Consider the following 20,696-nt stretch of genomic DNA (forward strand, 5'->3'; position numbering starts at 1 on the left):
CTGAAAGACTGAAGGTCACAGGCAGTATAGGAAATACATACAGAGGAAGACAATTCCAGGGTTGGCTCACTGCATACATGAAGGACTGAGAGTGACAGTTAACTCTCATATCAGAGAACTGGACAGGAAAGGAATGAGAGGTTGCTGCCAGACTGGTGAAAAGGAACTGCATTTTGTTAGAAAGAAAATGTTCTTAACTCTTTTAGATTCCAGTGATTCACTCTTAGCCGATTAAAATGACCTGGTACTAGTTAGAATAGAATACTGGACACATCCCAGCCATGAAGGACTAATGATTTCAGCATTCACTCTCACAGGCTCCTGTAACACAACCATCTACTACTACCACATGATGCTGATCTGTCAACTCCTCTGATTTAAAGTTGCAACTGTACGTAGAAAGTAGTGATATTTTTTTAACATGTTCCTTGCTTATAATGAAAACAGCCTCTATGAGTAAAGAAAAAAAAAAACAATGGTTGAAAAATATATATATTTTTAAAGAAAACAACACAAGTAATTTATTAAGTACATTATTCAGCATCCAGCCACATCCTGATTAATAAAATCCTTGGCATAAATGTGAAAGATGCTGTAATAATTAAAAAATTGTTGACTACCTTTTTCTTTCAAGCAGGCAAGCCCAAATATACAGCCAAAACCACATTTCTACATTCAGAACACTATCCAACGGCGTTGTACTGGGCTCAGTTCTTTCCCTCTCACTTTCTAACCTTTTCCTTCATGACCTGCCAACCTCCCCACCTTCAGTTACAGTACTATCCTATGGCGATGATTTAGCAACAGCTTCACAATACCCAAAAACTTGGTAAGTAGCAGCCTAGCTCCAAATGTACAGACATTTTCCACAACACTGGCTTAAACAAAACAGAATGGCCGTCTCACCAACCCAATTAACCATTACCCTCTTCACTCTAGACAGATATGGATCTCAAACACACCGTAAAGTTATCCTCTTTAACGAACCACTCCCACGGGAAAGACACTACCAAATTCTTGGACTAACTTTGGACACACACGACCATTTCTCAACATACTAGTTACATCAGTGTAAAGGTATCTTGTAAACTCGACGCCATGAAAACACTCACAGGCACAAACTTTGTATGACAGAAAGGATCCCTGAAAACCATCCATAAACAGTTTGTTTTAACTGTGAATTACCATTACCCAAGTCAGGTCCCAACCTTAACCAACACAAACATGGATAAGCTTTAAAAAACACAGAACAATACTCTTACAAGTAATAACTGGCTGCATTAAAATCACAAATATAGATCACTTACATCAAGATACAGAAAGATTTCTAATAAAGGATGACATGAATAAGAAAAGTACACAGTTGACTGCTTTAGCGAAAAACTCATTCCGCCCTTGTAACTTTGCTGCATACCCACCCTCTTCACAATGAAACAATAAAACAATCTCCCAACTTAACACTGAGTAACTCAACAACACCCATCCTCCTCCAGTGGACTGCAGGATTAAGCTGCCCATCTTCTGCTGTTCAATAGCTTCGGGACAGGGAAGGGAGAGAGGGATGATTGTATAACTAGAGAGCTCCATCACCCACTCATATTCCCATCACCACATGAAGGCATCCCTCTCCAACATCAATTTTACAGTATTCATGGATGAGACTGGAATGTATTGGTGTTGTGATGAGGAGGGGCAAACTGAGATGGTTTGGGCATGTGGAGAGGGTGGAGGATGGCAACTGGATGTGGAAAGGGAGAAGTGCAGACGTCAGAAATAGGGTTGCGAGAGTCAGACCAAAAAAGACCCGGAACAAAGTTGTAGAGTGTGGCCTCAGGGATAACAGACTGAACAGGGAGGCTACCTGAGATTAAGCAGTGTGCAGAGCCACAATTAGGTGACCAAGGCTGATGCATGCAAACATGTTGGAGTCTTTATAAACGAAAACAAACGATTCAACTCTGGAAGGCATCTAGTAGTGAAGGAGTTATTGTAGCCAACATCTAATTCTTCCATTCTGAAAAGTCTTCTATTAGTTAAATAAAACAGACTGGAGATAGCAAGATCAATAGAAAAGAAACATCGCCAGTTTGAAGGCTGAGCCAGTCCCCTAGACCAGGATCAGATGGAGACTGCAGGTAAAGTCACAACATATTTTCTCAAGGGCTCCAAAGGCTGGTGACAATATACAGAATAATACACAAGCCCAGAGGCACCACTACATCAGGTTTAGTCTAACTTGTTGAAAACCCCGAACTACCTTTGACTTAGGTTATGACCAAGTTTTGTATCACATCGTTTATAAAGGCTTTAAAATACAACTTGCATGCACTGGCCAGGCGATGATATAAAGGAGTATTACTCACACTACAGTTCTTTCATCTTAACTTGGCCCAGATTTGTGTACTCTGGTAGCATACTACAGTTCAGTGGCAGAAGAATACAAAGCTACAGCTCCACATTCTATTCACAACATTTCCTCATGACTACCCACATATCCATCCGTCCATCCATCATCCAATCCTACACTGCCCCATGAGTAGCATAGCAGCCGGGGCTAGGCAAGTTGGTCCTGACATTTAAGAGGAGAGTGACCAGCCTCACTCATCCCTGAGTGGCATTACATGAGTAATAAACTCCAACAACCCTTTGGTTATAAACCTGCACCAGCTCAATCTGACTGGAGTGCCGTAATTACCCACTACACCACCAGGTGCCATATTCTAGGGTAACCTACTGTGCCATCTCAGCATTCAAGTTGGAGAGATGGCAATTTTAGGCCAAGTTTGTGTAAAGAGAGAAAAGTATAGTACCAAGCAGACTCATTCCTACCTCATGAATAAGGCTCACTGAATTTCACACAACCATAACTATCATAACTCAGTATTCATGCTGTGGAAGAGGCCCATTGTCATCAGCTAAGAACAAACTCACAACCAGTTCTGTCAGACTAGAACATATGTGTTACAGAACAAAGAATACACTCGGAAGGTTAGCAATCACGCAAAATGGCATACCAGTGAAACTCAATCATCTTCGTATGTAACACAGAATCGCATCATTTGTATCTTTGGTTTTTGCTTCATCACTTTATCACTTATTTACTTGGTTAATCATATATTCATCACTACAGGTACAGTATTAACATTTTTACTTGATTCATAATTTCTTCATCATTATCAGCATTTTTCCTTAACATTATGTGTATATTAATCTCTCTTCAACATTAATGGTGGGGTGGACAGAATCTATGATCATGTCTGAGTTACATCAAGCTTGTGATATTTGCTCCTTTAAGAAAATTTTGCAATGGGATATGTGCCACAAATTAATATATTAAGTCTCACTCAGGCATACTGTATTGTATTAGTACAGAATGAATCCCAGTTTTGCAGGAAAAAAAAAAATACTGCCAATTAAAAGAAAATTTAAATGTATATCAAATTTACAATCTTTGAGGAAAACTACCGTATGCATACTTAGAGACAAATTCTGTGGCAAGAGTAAATTTGTACACAGGAGTAAACTCAGCAAAAATGCCTTCACTTACATCAGTACATCACACTGTTAAACAACACAATGTATGAAGTATACAATGTACTCAGTAAAGGTGTAAGATACCTAACATAAAGACACACATTTACAACATTAATGTCATGATGCTGAAGAAACGAAGACTCAGTGGTTAAGGAGGAGGATGACAACAAAAGTGACACTGACTTAGGATGCTGCACGTACATCTAAATCCATAGATGAAGCACCAGCTGTGTATGGATGCCTCTTCCTGCTGACTGACTGCAAGATTAAGTTTTTTGAAATGTGACACCTTTTGCATCTTACTCTTGTTACTACCACATGATTATTATTCAGTTTACATCCATCCATCCATCATCCAATCCTACGTTGCCCCATGGGGAGTGTAGGAGCCCAGAGCTAGGCAAGTTGGTCCTGACATTTAAGATGAGATTGAATTCAGTCATGAGTTGCAAACAGCTTTCATCAACTCTTTCAATATAAAGGGGCCTCTCCTGTGGATATAAAATTGTCTAAGATACAACACAAGTAGACTAAAGAATGATGTTGGTGGTAAGGAAGTTAAATCCAGTTTATCTTGAATGTCCATGGGTGAACCAGCAGCAGTAATTGCTTGAGGTTACTTCTTCTGACACCATCACAGCCTCAGACTCCAGATCAGCGTCCACCTCTGCCGGGAATTGGAGTCAAACGGGGATGATACTCGAACCCACAAGCCTCCTGCCAAAATACACTGATGAAGTTCCAACAAGTTAGTAGTATATATCTATCTGTTTATAGCCAGACGACTCAATCCCGTAAGGGGTGACCACAAACATATCGCCTCCATGTCGCCCTGTCCCCTGCCACTTTGCTGCCTTCCCCCCAGCTCACACCCCTTTCTCTTATATACCCCTCCATCTCATCCTCAGTCTCCCCCTCATTAATATATTACAGTATCTTCCTAACTTAGTGTAAGGAAATTACCTGGCTTATTGTATTATCCTTTCTATTCTTGATTCCAGTGAAAAAACATGATGATATTACAAGTAGGTCTGGAGATTACTTAACAGCTAATCTTCAGCCATTTATTCCACACAAAATACCTCAATATCCTCTTTTATGATCTATCTATTGCCAGAGGCCCTAATCCTGTAAAGGGTGGCCACAAACAAATTGCCTCCACGTCGCCCTGTCCCCCGCCACTTCATTGCCCTGCTCCCAGCTCACACCCCCCCCTCTCCCAAATACCTCTCCACTCCATCCCTCCATCTCTTGGCCACCCCCTCCCTCTCCCCCCTCCACCTCACTCATGTACATTCTCCTCATCAGTCTTTCGCTCTCCATCCTCTTTTATGCTATGGATGCAAATTACGTTGTCATTAATTTAAATAGCATATGAGAGGCTGAGGATGGGATGGAGGGATGGAGTGGAGAGGTATATGAGTGAGGGGTGTAAGCTGGTGGGAGGGCAGCAAAATGAGTGTGGAAAGGGCGACATGGAGGCAATTTGTCTGAGGCTACCCCTTACAAGATTAAGGCATCTGGCAATTGATAGACAGATACAAGACACAGTGTAATATGCTAAATAAACTGCTAAGATAAAGGTTCTATAAAGCCTTCTATGCCATCTAGAATACAGCCCACAATGTCAACCTTCTATCTGTTTATCTATCTATCTATCTGTCTGTCTATCTATCTATCTATCTATCCATCCAAGGCTCAAAAGAAATATTATTCTCCATGGTACAGAGGCATTATGGGGTTGGTGAGGGTTTGGACGACTGAAACAATAAGAACACAACTGGCTGTAGGTTGTGAGACAGAACCATCAGGCGACTGTGGTGAAGGATGAGTAAGTAAGAAGGAAGGCAGCTGAGTAAATAAGAAGGAAGGCAACTGAGTAAATAAGAAGGAAGGCAACTGAGTAAATAAGAAGGAAGGCAGCTGAGTAAATACGAAGGAAGGCAGCTGAGTAAACAAGAAGGAAGGCAGCTGCGTAAATACAAAGGAAGGCAGCTGAGTAAATACGAAGGAAGGCAGCTGAGTAAATACGAAGGAAGGCAGCTGAGTAAATACGAAGAAAGGCAGCTGAGTAAATACAAAGGAAGGCAGCTGAGTAAATACAAAGGAAGGCAGCTGAGTAAATACGATGGAAGGCAGCTGAGTAAATACGAAGGAAGGCAGCTGAGTAAATACGAAGGAAGGCAGCTGAGTAAATACAAAGGAAGGCAGCTGAGTAAATACAAAGGAAAGCAGCTGAGTAAATACGAAGGAAGGCAGCTGAGTAAATACGAAGGAAGGCAGCTGAGTAAATACAAAGGAAGGCAGCTGAGTAAATACGAAGGAAGGCAGCTGAGTAAATACGAAGGAAGGCAGCTGAGTAAATACGAAGGAAGGCAGCTGAGTAAATACAAAGGAAGGCAGCTGAGTAAATACGAAGGAAGGCAGCTGAGTAAATACAAAGGAAGGCAGAATGGTCCAGATATCTCCATAGGGTGCAGGCTGAGAGGGACATCCTGCTGCTGTCACTGCCCTTGCTTTTATCACCGGCCTCACTACACTGCCTACATGGATCATTAGACAGTTACAATTTTATCACTGTATTTTGTGCTAGTCAACTGCCAGGAGATCCATACTCACCAACAGTGGCCTATAACCAGCTGGCTGAATTAATTATGTCTTATCAATTTAACAATGATGAAACACAGTAGGTCTATGCACACATGTATGAAGGTACACACACACACAGTGTCCTGGGATGATGTACAAACTTTAATAGGTGTTTTTATGGCTGATTTTGAGTTTTTAAAAAATATATCAGCGTGGGTTGAACTCTAAACTGTTATGGAGTTACAATTAATGATGACAAGATCAGTAACTGTAACTCCATAATGGATGAGAACAAACCTATGCTTTTACTCACATCTGGGCCTGGAACTGCCTCCTAAAGGATGTGTATCATATCCTAAGCCACCCTGAAAATATATAGACACATAAATTTCACACTACCTTGTTCAGTACTAACCTTCCTTGAGTTGTGGCTGGTGGGTGACAGGGTGTGACTCAAGTGCTAAGCTGTCTGGGTGGAAATACAACACCTGCGCCTCACCAGCTTTTTCAACACAGCTATTCACACTACTATATTATCCATATAATGTATGCAGAAGCTCTTCACACTGGGTTCTCTTGGGCCAGTGTGGAGGACATAAGGAAGGTGGGCATGGCAGCACCTGAGGCTGAGGGATATGGCTCATTCATGGTGTTACATACATGACTGAGGTACGCTGCCCACCACACCACCAGTCATGTGACTTCTTGTGACCTTAGACAGACTACAGATGTACAAGAATGAGCATGACCCTTTGTGGAACAACAATTATCTTGAAAAAATGAGATGCTTGATATTCAACTGATTAATTTACTCCTTTTTTCCCAACACACAACCAATCAATGGATTTGCTTTGTTCTGGCTAACACCAGATGATTTTAATTTAGCTTTGTTGGGACATCTCATAGAGAGAAAGGAGTAAACTCTACTGCCATACAGCTAATGCCAAAGAAAAAAAAAAAAAAAATCAATTCGGTACAATAAACATTGTCAGTTGTCAGTCTGTTCACTACACCAACCAACAGCTATGTACAATATATTATTTATGGAAGGGAAACAAAAGTATTATAAACTAACTTTTTATATCTGACCATTAATAACTGGTCACTCAATCCCTGGCTTTCAGTATCATTATTATTATACTTGACACACTACCACAGTTTTGCAAAATACGCTGTCATGGCCTCCTTCACATCAATCTTCTAATTTTCTTGCCATTTCACAGCTGTTGAGTCCTTCATGACCCCAAGCCATTACAAGACTTTTTCATCAACCTCGAGATTACTAGGCCCAGCAGTGGTAGCAGGGGTGAAAAAATAACTTGGCAAAAACAAATCGCTCAAAACATACAATATCAACCTTTGAGTATCAGGACGACCACTCCATAAATTTTCCCTTCTCGTCACAAGTAGGTATGGGTTTGTGCATCACTGCATGTCTGGCAACACTCATCATTCATAAGAAAATGATTCCGTTTCAGAATAACACATTAACAACCATCACGCAGTCCCACAGGGAAATAGTATAATCTGCAAATGCGATCCCCATCTCTCTCTCTCTCTCTCCCAGTCTGCTTTGTCTTGCCAATTCTTAGTTTCCCCTCTGCTATCACACCTGGGCCTGGTAAGATCCATATGGAGAAAAAGCATGTAATTAATTTGGTTTTTGAAGGGCTTAACAACTGTGAAACTACAAGAACAACTAGACAATCAAAGGCGGCCATTCAATGAGTGAACAAGGCAGTACGGTGTAAAAGAACAGTTTATATACTTTCCAAAACCATCTGGTAGCACATCAAATCCAATATCACTAGTACTGGAAGCCAAGGGTGGAATGGCCCAGTACTCACTGATGGTCTAATATAGTAAATCAACTTGCGGTACTTATGTTTATTTCCTTCTATAAATAATATATGTAGTATTGCATGCACTGGTTGTGCAATGAACAGGCCAAAGAGGAAACCACACTGACTTGATTTTTTTTTAGTAGCTGTATCATTTGTTTGCATAAGCTACTCATTTCTTCAAAATCACCGGTGAGGTGGCTCCAGTCAGGCCACTTGTTGAACTGTGCTTGTTCCCTCATTGGTCATGCTCCAGGTCTGCCTTTCCTCCCATGTGGTGACGAAGGTGGTTGGTCAAACACACCTTACTAGTGATCCCTTTACCACAGACCACAAGTACTGCTATTTCTCCTCAGTGTGCTTAGACATATGCCTTCTAAGACTGCCTTTTTGACGAAACTTCCTGCCACACACGCTGCACGCACACGCCATTTCTCCAGTGTGGATACGAGTGTGTGCTTTGAGGCTATCTTTCCGTGGGAAATGCTTACCACAATCACCACAGGTAAACTTCTTCATCCCTGTGTGGGTGATGGCGTGGGCTTCGAGGTGATACTTATGAGCAAAACTCTTGCCGCACTCACCACACTGATAATCTCTGGCACCTGTGTGAGTGACACGGTGTTTTACAAGATCGCCCTTCCTTAAAAATGCCTTGCCACACAGGGCACAATTGAACCTTCTCTCCCCAGTGTGAATCATAATATGGGCAGTCAGGTTACTCTTAAGACTGAAAATTTTGCCGCACATATCACACTTGTGTCTCTTCTCACCAGTGTGGGTAAGTATGTGATCATTAAGGTGACCCTTTCCACTAAATAGTTTCCCACACTCCTCACACTTATAGTCTTTCTGACCAATGTGCATACGTTTGTGTTGTGTTATCTCTACCACTTCCTTGCCGCACTCCTCACATATGTGTTTCTTTTTCTTACCCAACAATTTTCTCTCAACTTCAGTCTCTGACCTGGCATCCACACTGGCCCTCAAAACCCAACCATCCTCTTGCTGGGTATCCATGGCAACACTTCTACTGCTACAGCTGTCCTGGGGTCCTGCCTCAATCCACTGTCACCAGCTCACATCAGCTGGTGTGCTGTGCTGACTCAGCTGAGTTCAACAGTCTCAGTCCTCACTGCTCTCAGCCCCACTCCACCTGCAGGACATAGGGCACAATTTGTCACCCAACATCTGAGATGACCTCATTCTGGGAATCCACATCACACTGCTAAGCTTCATCAAAGAAAAGCTGAACAAGAAACATCTCTCTGCCCTCATTTGGAGATCAACAATATTAGCTATATGTTACCACTATAGATCTGCAGAAATTAACTCATAAACAATGGAAAAGAGGCATTCAGATCAACATTTTTAAGCCAATGCACCAACAGGACTGAATCTGGCAGCCTTCATGGGCATGTGATCTTTTACTGTCCAGACAATTCGGCCCATTCCACTCACTCCTCTCCATCCACTCACTCATTCCTATTCTCTTGTGGTGAACATGATATAATGACTGCCTCAACCACCATCTGATCAACAATGTCCACTCATTAGCCATATTTCACCATCCAATCCTGTGCTGCCCCATGAGAAGTGTAGGAGCCTGGGACTAGACAAGTTGGTCCTGACATTTAAGACGAGAGTGGCCCTCACTCATCCCTAAGTGGCATTACACGAGCAACTAGAAGGTATATATATTTCCCCCGTTATGGCCCACCAATACTACCATGCCAACTCAGCCTGTATACTTCTCTTTGCCCACCTGATCCGGTCCTGAAAAATCCAGGGTGGAATTCTCAAACACAATTCCAATCAACTCTCTCTCAACTCAGATTTTGATTTGCAGGGAGATCAAGACGTGTCGGAAATTTCTGGACTCTCCTCTTTGCCCTTCCTACAAAAACAGGCAACATCTCAGGATAATTTCCCTCTTATAACCAAAACTGTATTTGTTTTTGAAGACCTGCTGCTGAAAAAAGAACAAGGGACAAGAGAAGGTTTTACTTTCACTTCCCTTCCTATCTATCTATCTATTGCCAGACGCCTTAATCCTGTAAGGGGTGGTCACAAACAAACCGCCTCCATGTCGCCCTGTCCCCCACCATTTCACTGCCCCGCTCCCAGCTCACACCCCCCTCTCTCATATACCTCTCCACTCCATCCCTCCATCTCATCCTTGGCTTCCTCCTCCCTCTCCTCCCCTCCACCTCACTCACATACATTCTCCTCATCGGTCCCTCACTCCATCCTCTCCACATGGCCATTTCCCTTCCTCTAGAAACAAGTTTGAATAGAGGGAAATACAGTAACAATAAACTCCTTAAGTCACACCTCGGCAATCAATGAGCCAATACGACAGATTTTTCTCGCACCTTCATAACTGTGACCTGACACGAACTAATTTTGACCTTAACCTGGTAAAAAAAAAAGAAAAAAAAGGGGGAGGGGACTATGGGATCGTACGTTCAAATAAACTTACGACTGTCCCCTTTTCATAATTTAGACTTCTTTTCACACGAAGGAAAATGGAAAAAGTGTGCTGAATGTTTCCATGTCTTGAATTAATCGTACAGCAAATTTTAGCAACAAGAGGAAAATTTGCCACAGGTGTTAATTATTTCTGTAGGAAGGATATGGCAAGGAACACTGAATCTTGCCATGTCTCTAGTCCATCTATTTATCTATTGCCAGATGCCTTAATCCCATACGGGGCGGCCACAAACAAATCGCCTCTATGTCACCCTGTCCCCTGCCATTTCATTGCCCTGCTCCCAGCTCACATCCTCCACTCTCATATACCTCTTCACTCCATCCCTCCACCTCATCCTTAACCTCCCCCTCCCTCTCCTCCCTCCTGGAAAAAGAAATCAAAGTTACGACAGCAAATCAATCGTAAATAGGTCCGAGTCTCCCCACCTGGTTTACATTTATAAATGACCCTAACCAATTTCTGTGATATAACAATTTTCAGGACCGTTAACTCTATCACATATTATTTATTTTCTGCCAATTTAACAGAGGTGGTGGGTGGGTTGCGGTGGGGTTGGGCTGAGGGGAAGGTGTGAGGGGCAAGGGGAAGGAGTGAGGGGAAAGGGTTGGAGCAGAAGGAGGAGACAGGGGTGCAGAGATTGAGTGGGAGTGGGGGATAGGGACTGGGGGATGGTGTGGAAGTGGGAGGAAGAATGGGGTGTGGGGCAGGGGGGTTGGGGGAGGGGAGACTGGGGGATGGAGGGGGAATGGGGGTAAGGAGTGATGGTCAAAGGATGGTGGTGGGGCTTGGTGTGGGATGGGGCTTAGTACTGGTGTTGGGGGTGAGGGGTGAGGAGGGGATACAGTCTGGAATGTCAATCGCAGTCCTCCTTACTGTGTTCTGGAATGTAAGTAAGTAGTTATAAATGCTTACTAGAAAACTAAAAACATTCATTCTTTGTCAAATGGGGACTCCCTTTCATTATTTCCCACTGAAAAAAGTCTTTTGCAGGTTACTTGTTCTGCTTCATAGATTACCACTGATACAGGGCATTTTTAAATTTTACCTGTGAAGTATGTAAAGATTTGTTATCACACATACCGTCACCCTGATAAAGCTACCATCACGAGCATAACTTACTGCCAAACTCCAAATGCACATCTTACTTCTGGCATAATTTCAGATTCTCTACTGATATGTTAAGTTTGGGTAATTTCAGCTGATTAAGTCAGGCTAGGTTAGGGTATGATGGATTAGATTAGGGATAGTAACTTAAGGCTTAGACTGGGATTCGGCCTGACAGGTACCGGTATTCCCAGGGAAGGTTAGACTGGATAGTTATGTTTCCTATTGATCAGAATGTTTGATGCACTGATGCATGCCACTGGCAGGGCTGTCATTAGTCAACATGTCCAGTTGGACGTGGAAACTGTACCATCAAGGAGGAATCCGAGGCAAACTCTATTGTTGGATACAGGATTTTCTCAGAAAAAGAGAAATGAGAACAGTACTAAGCGGAAATTACTCATCATGGAGAGAAGTGACTAGCTGAGTTCCATAGGGCTAAGTGCTGGCACCAATCATGTTTTTAGTATATATAAATTACATAGACAGTAACACTGGAAATGAAAGCTATCTAAATATGTTTGTGATGATGCAAAAATACAAAGGAGAATTACTAACACAGACTCTTGTAAAGAGTTACAAGAAGAATTAAATAAACTTCATGAATGGAGTAATACATGGCAAATGGAATTCAATGTGGACAAGTGTCATGTAATCAAGTTAGGTAACAGTGGAAAAAGACCTGATTGGGATTATACATTAGGAAATAAAACCCTATACAGATCAGAAAGAGAGAAGGACCTAGGTGTGATTATCAATAACAGACTATCTCCGGCTGACCACATCAGTGAGAAGGTACGGAACATGTATACACTGCTCGCAAATATGAGAATCGCATTCACATACATAAATGAAGACATACTACGAAAGATAATATCATTCATCAGACCAACCCTGGAGTATGCATCAGTAGTCTGGAGTCCTCATCTCAAAAAACGCATAGACAAGATTGAAAAAGTACAAAGGGCCACTACAAGATGGGTACCAAGTAAGGGATCTAAGCTACGAAGAAAGATTTTAAAAAACTGAATCTACCTACACTACAGGAGAGAAGGAAAAGAGATGACATGATTATGCTATATAAATGCATATCAGAGAAGGAGAAAATAGACATAAATGATTACATAACCTATGGGGAAGCATCAGCAAGAGGACACTGCAAAAAACTGCATAAAAAGAGGCGATAAAGATGTAAGGAAATTCAGTTTCCCAAACAGAGCAATTGATCAATGGAATGCACTACCGAATGAAATAGTGTGTGGCAAAACAATTCACAAATTTAAGGATATGTACAATAAAAATGGTTTAAGACACAGGACAGTACGAGCTTGACTCATTCCCGTAAAGATACAATTAGCTAAGAACAGGCTGCCATGGGCAAACTGGCAGGTTCCTTAAATACCCCAAAATAAAGTACTGGTAGTTTGTTTTTTCAAATAACTTTTTGTAGTCAAAATTCAAATCTTAACTGTGTTGCGTATGTACCCAAGGGTAAAATTATTGTTCCAACCCAAAACACAATTACAAGATTTTGATCTGTTTTTTCGGTATTATGGACAATTCTAAAACACTTTTCTTCTACGGCATTTTTGTCGCAAATTATTTTTATTTTACTCTTGAAGATAACCTAACCTAACCTTCAAGACTAAAATAAAAATAATGCAATGAAAATGCCAAACAAGAAAAGTGTCTTAGAACTGTCTCATGCCGAAAAAATTGGGTCAAAATCCTTGTATTTTTGGCTGAAACGATAACAGAACCTACCAAAATTACTTTCTTTTAGACTGTAAGTTTGTAAGAATTCCATATACAGTAAACTCTCAATTACCCGTCATTGTAATATCTGATGTGGCTGCTCGGCTCTATGAAAGCAATATCCTGTACTGAAGTGTGTAACCGGCAGTTCTATGCAATATCTAGCACTGAGATGTATCAACCAGCTTGTAAACAGTAGCCAACCAGTGCTGTCTACTTATCTATGAACAGATAGTGGGGAATTACGATGATGACTTCTTGTGTTGATCCCCACCTCTTCAGACTTATCAACCAGTGCTATGTCCCTAACTATTGTTATATTTATCATACCGACTTTTGAAGGTGACTATTGTTGGCGCGCTTACCACACTCTCTGGGAGTGCATTCCAATTGTCTATAACCCAGACGGTGAAGCAGCTTCCTTTCAGGGACGTCCGCCAATGGTCTGGTTTTACTAATTTCAGGGAGCGCCCTCACAGATTGTTGGTGTTCTTCTTAAAGAATCTGGAATAGGGGACATCCTCGAAGCCATGCAGCAGCTTAACGTTTCTATCGTGTCCCCCTGACTCTTCCTGCTTGGAGTGTCTGGAGACCTAGTTTCTTGCATCTGTTTTCATAGGGCAAGTGTTTTATGTTTGGCACTGGTCTTCTCGCCCTTCTTTGCATCTTCTTGAGAGTCTGGATGTCCCTCGTCAGGTATGGGGACCAACACTGAGCCCCATAGGCCAGGATTGGACACAGAAGGGAGAGGCAGAGTGGCACCAGTACTTCCTTGCTTAATACAGTGAAATTCCTCTTGATAATTCCCAGGCGGCTGTTGGCCTTGGCTGCAACGTGGGCCACATGGGCTGACAGTTTCAAGCTGCCTAACACCAAGATACCCAGGTCCTCTTCTTGTGCTGATTTCCTTAATTTTTATCATTTACTCATAGCAAAGTTTTTAGGATAGAAAGCTGAGAGAGACAGTAACGCAATATCCAGCTCAGTGCCGAATATTAAGCCGACAGAGGGTACTAAGCAGGGTCCAATACTCCAGTGTAGGACTTGGCTGAATTATACCAGATAATTGAGAGTTTACTGTAGTTGGAAATGCCATGCATGTTTGGTAAAAATTACCCTAAAAACTAACTGGTATTATTTTACAAGTTGCCAATACACAGTTCAGGAATTTTAGCACTATTAACGTATAGTATATTCTCCAAGGATCATAAAACTAATTCTGGGAAACTATGAAAGTCAGTTTAGTTTTATGTTACAATCCTCAGTTACTCCCGGGGATTTTAAAATTAATTAGCTACTGACCTATGATAAAACGATGTCACAAACTTTTCAGCAATGGCAAAAAAAAAAAAAAGAAAAAAATCCAGGTTCATGGGTTCTATCTAGTTATGGCGACAGATCCATTTTAACTCTTTGCCTATGAATTTGTAAGACATAATTAGTTCAACACTTCAAAAAACTTTATTCTGGTATTTGCCCAACAACTTTATACCCACCTTACACTAGTGCGACTGAAAACTGCATATCAACCGCAGTGACGAGGCTGTTGGTGTGCTGCGTCCTTCCGCCTTTGCTTCAGATAATGGTCAGCATCACCTGTTACATAATAAAGCCCTCTTAAACCCGTGTATCCATTACTGGGGCGAATAAAATACCCTTAACCCCTTGTACCCTCAACCACAGCCGGGCGATGACCTCCCACTGTTCAACTGTTGTTTTCATTAGACAGCTGATAAGCCTGATATCTCCAGCTGATGTTCGTCATTCATCCTTAGTTGTGCCCAAGTCATAAACTGATGTAATTTATCACCGATTCTTATTACTAAATGTACTATTGAATTAGTATTAATAAAAATTGCAGATAAAGCTGTGCTTTATTTGTGGCAGTAGGTCATTACTACTTCAATTCATATTCCTCCAGTTTGTTTTCTGTATATTTCTGACTGTTTTCAAGGTGATAAATTACCTTTTCCTGTTGACAAATTTTCCACTTTTTATCATCACGTTCCTTAATCCGTACCTATTATGTCTCAGTTTAGGGTGGTTTTTAGAGCATCTTACAGCGGAACCTAAAAACAACGGGAAAACAGATTTCACATGAAACGTTTATTTACCACCCCAGAAATAATAAAAAAATTAATATATAATCGACTACCAGGAAGAACTGTGATTTGGTAAGATGCTTCTACTGCTTCAAATAAAACGGACCTTTACCAAGTTGCATAATAAAATCAGATATAATAGAAGATTATGATATAAATAAACTTAATGTTATCATCTATATAAAGACGACCTTAATAATGTACTTTTACCACTGCAGGCTGCCACCTTCGTATCCATGGCAACCAAGGGTTTATTTATATGGAGCGCGACTCGCGAGTACCCTTATTACACCTGACAAAGTGATGCCACCTCTCTCCATCTTCCCATTCAAAGAACCTGACACACTGCTGGAATTTCGGTGAAGACTGAAGTTCGTCCTGCTGCTGAGTATCTTATTAACTTTCATTCAAGGGTCAACTTCGTCTTAAAGCAAGGAAATACAAAGAACGTGACTGTTGTACACTATAAATAAATGCAGTATTAAAAGATGGCGGTGGTAGAACATGTTGAAGTGAAGATGACGCTCACTAAATGTGAAATTCCCATCACTCCACCAGTACAATGAGTTCTTTGCTGAGCGTTAAAATTCGATTTTATCATCACTACCCCATCATAAAATTTGACTGCTGAAACGTTGCTGGGTGAATAATAAAAAAAATATATATATGCATTATAAAGGGCGTTCAACAAACACAGGGACATTGTACCCGCCATATTATTACACTTATTTTTTCAGCTCTTAGTTATAGTTACTAATTTTTAAACGGATCATCATACTTTCCCACAGAACGTTGAAACTAAGTTTTACTGATATATTTCTGAGTGCTATATAGCTCAGGTTTTAGCGAATACGTTTCATAGCAGAGTAAATTGAGTGGGAAGATGGCGAGGGTTTGGTACGTTGTGCGTCAAGTGGCTCTGTAGTACACTGAGGAATAATGTCAACAACCCGTCACCTGTGTCGAGCATAAGTAAGTCACGCAGTATATTTTATGTACTGGGGAATGTTAACGTGTTCAAACGTTGGTAGCCACAATAGCCGATATTTGGATGTTGTCGGGCAAACTTAAATTGAACGTAAAGTTTTTCAAGCTGCAGTCAGAGGGGAAAAAAAAGTGACTAATTGTTGATGCTGACTGCACGTGGTTTGATGGTGATTACAAGTGGCCATGTCAAACTTGTACAGTATTTGGTGCCAGTGCCACTGCTGTTAACAGGGAAGAAGAGAAAACTGTATATAGTATGTTAGGAAAACCTGCTGGGGTGGTTACAGTAATTTAGTCAGTTTTTATATTGTGTGCTGTATCTGTGATGAAATAGCCACCTTTTACCCCATACATTCATCTTGCAGTCAGCTGTAACTCCCTACATTCATGTTCGTTTACAATGACAGCGTTATTGTACATGGAAGCCATCATTGTGCTACAGCTTTCACTACCCGGTACAGTACAGTACAGCATTGACCCATTGTTAAGACACTAGGATGGGTTGGTGTTGGTCTTGGTCTTGGACTTAAAGGCCAGTTCACATGAGCTAAATAGTGTGGACACAATTTAAATGGGTGAACACTGCATTTGTGTTATTCCACCAAGTTAACAAGGGCATGATAGAAGGCACCATGTCGCCCCGTTATTTGGCTATATTCTTGCTCTCCAGCATTGTACAGTGGTGGCCTGAGTTGCAGGACACCATATGGTTTGCCACCCAGAGTAGGACCAGTTCAGCTGTTCAGTTGATATGCGGGAGTATTGCTTTTGCAACGGCACTCCCAGATCTATCTATCTGTTGCCAGACGCCTCAATCCCGTTTGGGGTGGCCACAAACAAATCGCCTCCACATCGCCCTGTCCCCCGCCATTTCACTGTCCTGCTCCCAACTCACACCCCCCCCTCTCTCATATACTTTTCCACCCCATCCCTCCATCTCATCCTCAGCCTCCCCCTCCCTCGCCCCCCCTCCACCTCACTCACATACACTCTCTTCGTCAGTCTCTCACCCTCCATCCTCTCTACATGGCCAAACCACCTCAATGTGTTCCTCATAACGCTTCCTATCACATCCACATCCACACCACAACGCTCCTTTATATCCTCATTCGTCAGCCTGTCTCTCCATGTGACTCCACAGGCTCCTCTTAAATAACTTATTTCCACTGCTCTCACTCTTGACTTGTGTCCTTCCAACAGCGTTCAAGCTTCACTTCTGTACATTAGAGTTGGTATCACAATACTGTCATGTAGTAACTTTTTCACTTCCATGCTCACTTCCCTGTTTCTTATCTATCTATCTATCTATCTATTGCCAGATGCCTCAATCCCGTTTGGGGTGGCCACAAACAAATCGCCTCCAAGTCGCCCTGTCCCCCGCCATTTCACTGCCCTGCTCCCAACTCACACCCCCCCTCTCTCATATACCTCTCCACCCCATCCCTCCATCTCATCCTCGGCCTTATCACTGCTTTCAAAGAACCAACAACCTTTCTTCCCTGGTGTACCCTTTCAAGCACTTCACCCTCCAAACCTCCATCCTTACTCATCACACTACCCAAGTACTTAAACGTACTCACATTTTCCAATTCCTCACCATCCAACCTCGCTGTACATTCACTGACTTCACCTCTCTCAAAGACCATCACTTTACTCTTCCCTACATTCACCTTTCGATTCCATTTCTTACACATTCTCCCAAACTCATCCACCAAGCCTTGCAGCTCCCCTTCGTCTTCACTCAACAACACGGTATCATCTGCAAACAACAGTACAGGGAGTTTCCAAACACTATCCTCTCTCACCAGGACCACTCCAACATCCACTACCCTACCTTGTACAGTACCCCTTTTATTACCCCATCCATGTACAGATTGAACAACCATGGAGACATGACACATCCCTGTTTCAACCCAACCTTCAAAGAGAAAAATTCACTCAGTTCACCATCCACACGCACTGCAGCCTTAGCACCATCATACATACTCTTCACAGCATTCAACAACGTCCCATCTACTCCATATATTTTTAATACTTTCCGCAATCCTTGTCTCTCCACCCTGTCATATGCTTTCTCCAAATCCATGAAAGCTGCATACAACTTCTTTCCCTTCTCGAGAAACTTTTCCACTAAAGATCTAAGAATGAATATCTGATCTACACAACGTCTTCCCTTCCTAAAGCCTTCCTGTTCTTCTCCAACTAATTCCTCTGTTCTTTCTCTAACTCTGTCAATATGTATCCTACCATACACTTTTCCTATTATACTAAGAAGACAAATGCCCCTATGATTACCACAAACTTCTTTTTCCCCTTTTCCTTTGTACAAGGGAATAATTATACCTGACTTCCAATCCTCCGGGACTCTACCTTCCTCCCAGGCCAATCTGCACATCTTCCACATCCATTCTACTACTATCTCTCCCCCATGCTTCAGCATTTCACCACACACTCCATCAATTCCTGGGGCTTTCCCTGATTTAACTTTCTTCATTGCTTCCACAACTTCTGATGTGTTCTTATTATTCCTGCTTTTTCTTCCTTCTGTTTTGTTTTCCTCTATGGTCTGTATTTCTTTTCTCTCAGGTATGTTGTTGAACCCTTCTTTCTCTTATTTTCCATAAACTGTGTAGAGTTCTTTTTTGCCTCTTCCAGCTATCACTGTTGAGCAAAAATTTTCCTACAACTAGTTCCTCTTCTTCTTCATAAGGCTGTTAAAGTCTTGCACATTTCTGTCTTTCTGCAGCATACGCTGGACCACCTGAAGTGGAATGAAGAGTAATAAATAATGACAGGAAGGATGAGTGAAATAGGAAGACAGGAGGACAGAATAAGTAAAGATACTAGTGAATATCAGTAAAAGGAAGAGTTAAAAAACCTAGAAGATAATGCAGCATGTTATAAACTGTGATTCACATTGCCTGGATGGTTTGGTGTTGTTGTGGTTTGAGGCTGACATGGATGTAAATCCAGTGACACACTAAAGCTGTCCTCCAGCACACCATCCATCATCCAAGGCCAGGGAAGGAAATTGAAGGATTATTGTATAGTATAACTGGGCAGGTGGCATCCCACTCCACTACTTATATGTAGTCAAATTGTAAAGGATAAAAACATTTCTGTATACTGCAGTCCCAGAGGACCCATGTTCGAATCTTGACTAGGGCAGGGAACAGCTTAAGGTTTTGAATTTTGTTTAAGCAGGCTTTACTGATCCACCATAAGGCCTGCCAACATGTTGTAAAAACACTCCCACAAAATTATACCAGTATAGCAGCCCTGTATGAGACTGCCCTCACATATTGAATATGAGCTGTGAGTGTTAGCATCAGAATGGTGGCATGTAGCATGTAGGAGGACTACAGGGAACTGGTTGTCAATCAGTGCCCAGAGTTGGATACATTAAAAATAAATAAATAAATAAATAAATATGATAGGGATTAAATAGTTGTAGAGTGTTGATAGTATACAGTACTTGAAAATATTAACAATTTGCTGTGAGTTTGGCTGTTGGCAGACAAAAACATAATTAATTTTCATGACCTGTAGTTGTCAGTGTGTTGTGTAGCCTTTGCTCTGGCCCCACAAAGGAGGATGGTAAACTGCAAAGGGCAGCTTCAGCCTGCTGTACTTCAGGTTCACATTCACATGAACATGGGACAACACCAGTGATGACTTGCTAGGGATTTGAATGAGGAAGGAGGGAAGATGTGGCAGGAAAGAATGATTGTAATGCTGGAAGCCTTTAACGTAAGCTTAAGCTCCCAAAATTGTGGGGTAAAAATATGGTAGATCATATACTTTTTATGGGTTTGACCGTTGAAGGGACATGGCTGAAAACAAAGCAGATGGTGACAGTCATTTGAACTCAGTTAAGACAGACCAAACACAGTATATTAAAGCCACCCAAAGCAAATGTAGCTCCTAATTTATTTTAAACTTACATATATAAAGGAGAGTTCTGGAGATTCACATATACAGAAAGGAGTCTGGCAGATTCACATGTATAAAGGACCTAATTGTAACCCAACCCTACCAACCTACACCAACTTATTCAGAATACCATAACATAGCTGCACAGATTTTTATTCCTCAGTACCGACCATCAGTAACACCAAAATGACCATCAACTTTGAGATTAAAAACAAAATAATACTTATAATAGACTGGGTAAATTAGCATGTGGTAAATTATGTGAGAAAAACACCTGTAATACATATGGTACTATTTTTCTCATGTTCACTGCTCTCCAGATGATTTTTTTTACTGAACGTAAACTTTGCCACAACA

At 41.5% G+C, this 20,696-nt stretch overlaps 1 protein-coding gene across 1 annotated transcript in view; it reads right to left on the reverse strand.

Annotated features, from left to right (window-relative positions):
- Klp31E (kinesin-like protein 31E) overlaps positions 1 to 6,771 on the reverse strand; it is a 154,546-nt gene extending 147,775 nt beyond the window's left edge. The window contains exons 1-2 of the mRNA XM_080265388.1: positions 6,691 to 6,771; positions 6,437 to 6,488 (exon numbers count right to left, since the gene is read on the reverse strand). Of these exons, the coding sequence (XP_080121514.1) occupies positions 6,437 to 6,488; positions 6,691 to 6,771 (133 nt within the window). The remainder of the gene's footprint in view (positions 1 to 6,436; positions 6,489 to 6,690) is intronic.
- Positions 6,772 to 20,696: the final 13,925 nt, after the last annotated feature.

The sequence above is a fragment of the Coenobita brevimanus genome, chromosome 15, assembly GCF_032717465.1.
Source record: "Coenobita brevimanus isolate Jiangsu-jjx chromosome 15, ASM3271746v2, whole genome shotgun sequence".
Taxonomy (NCBI): Eukaryota; Metazoa; Arthropoda; class Malacostraca; order Decapoda; family Coenobitidae; genus Coenobita; species Coenobita brevimanus.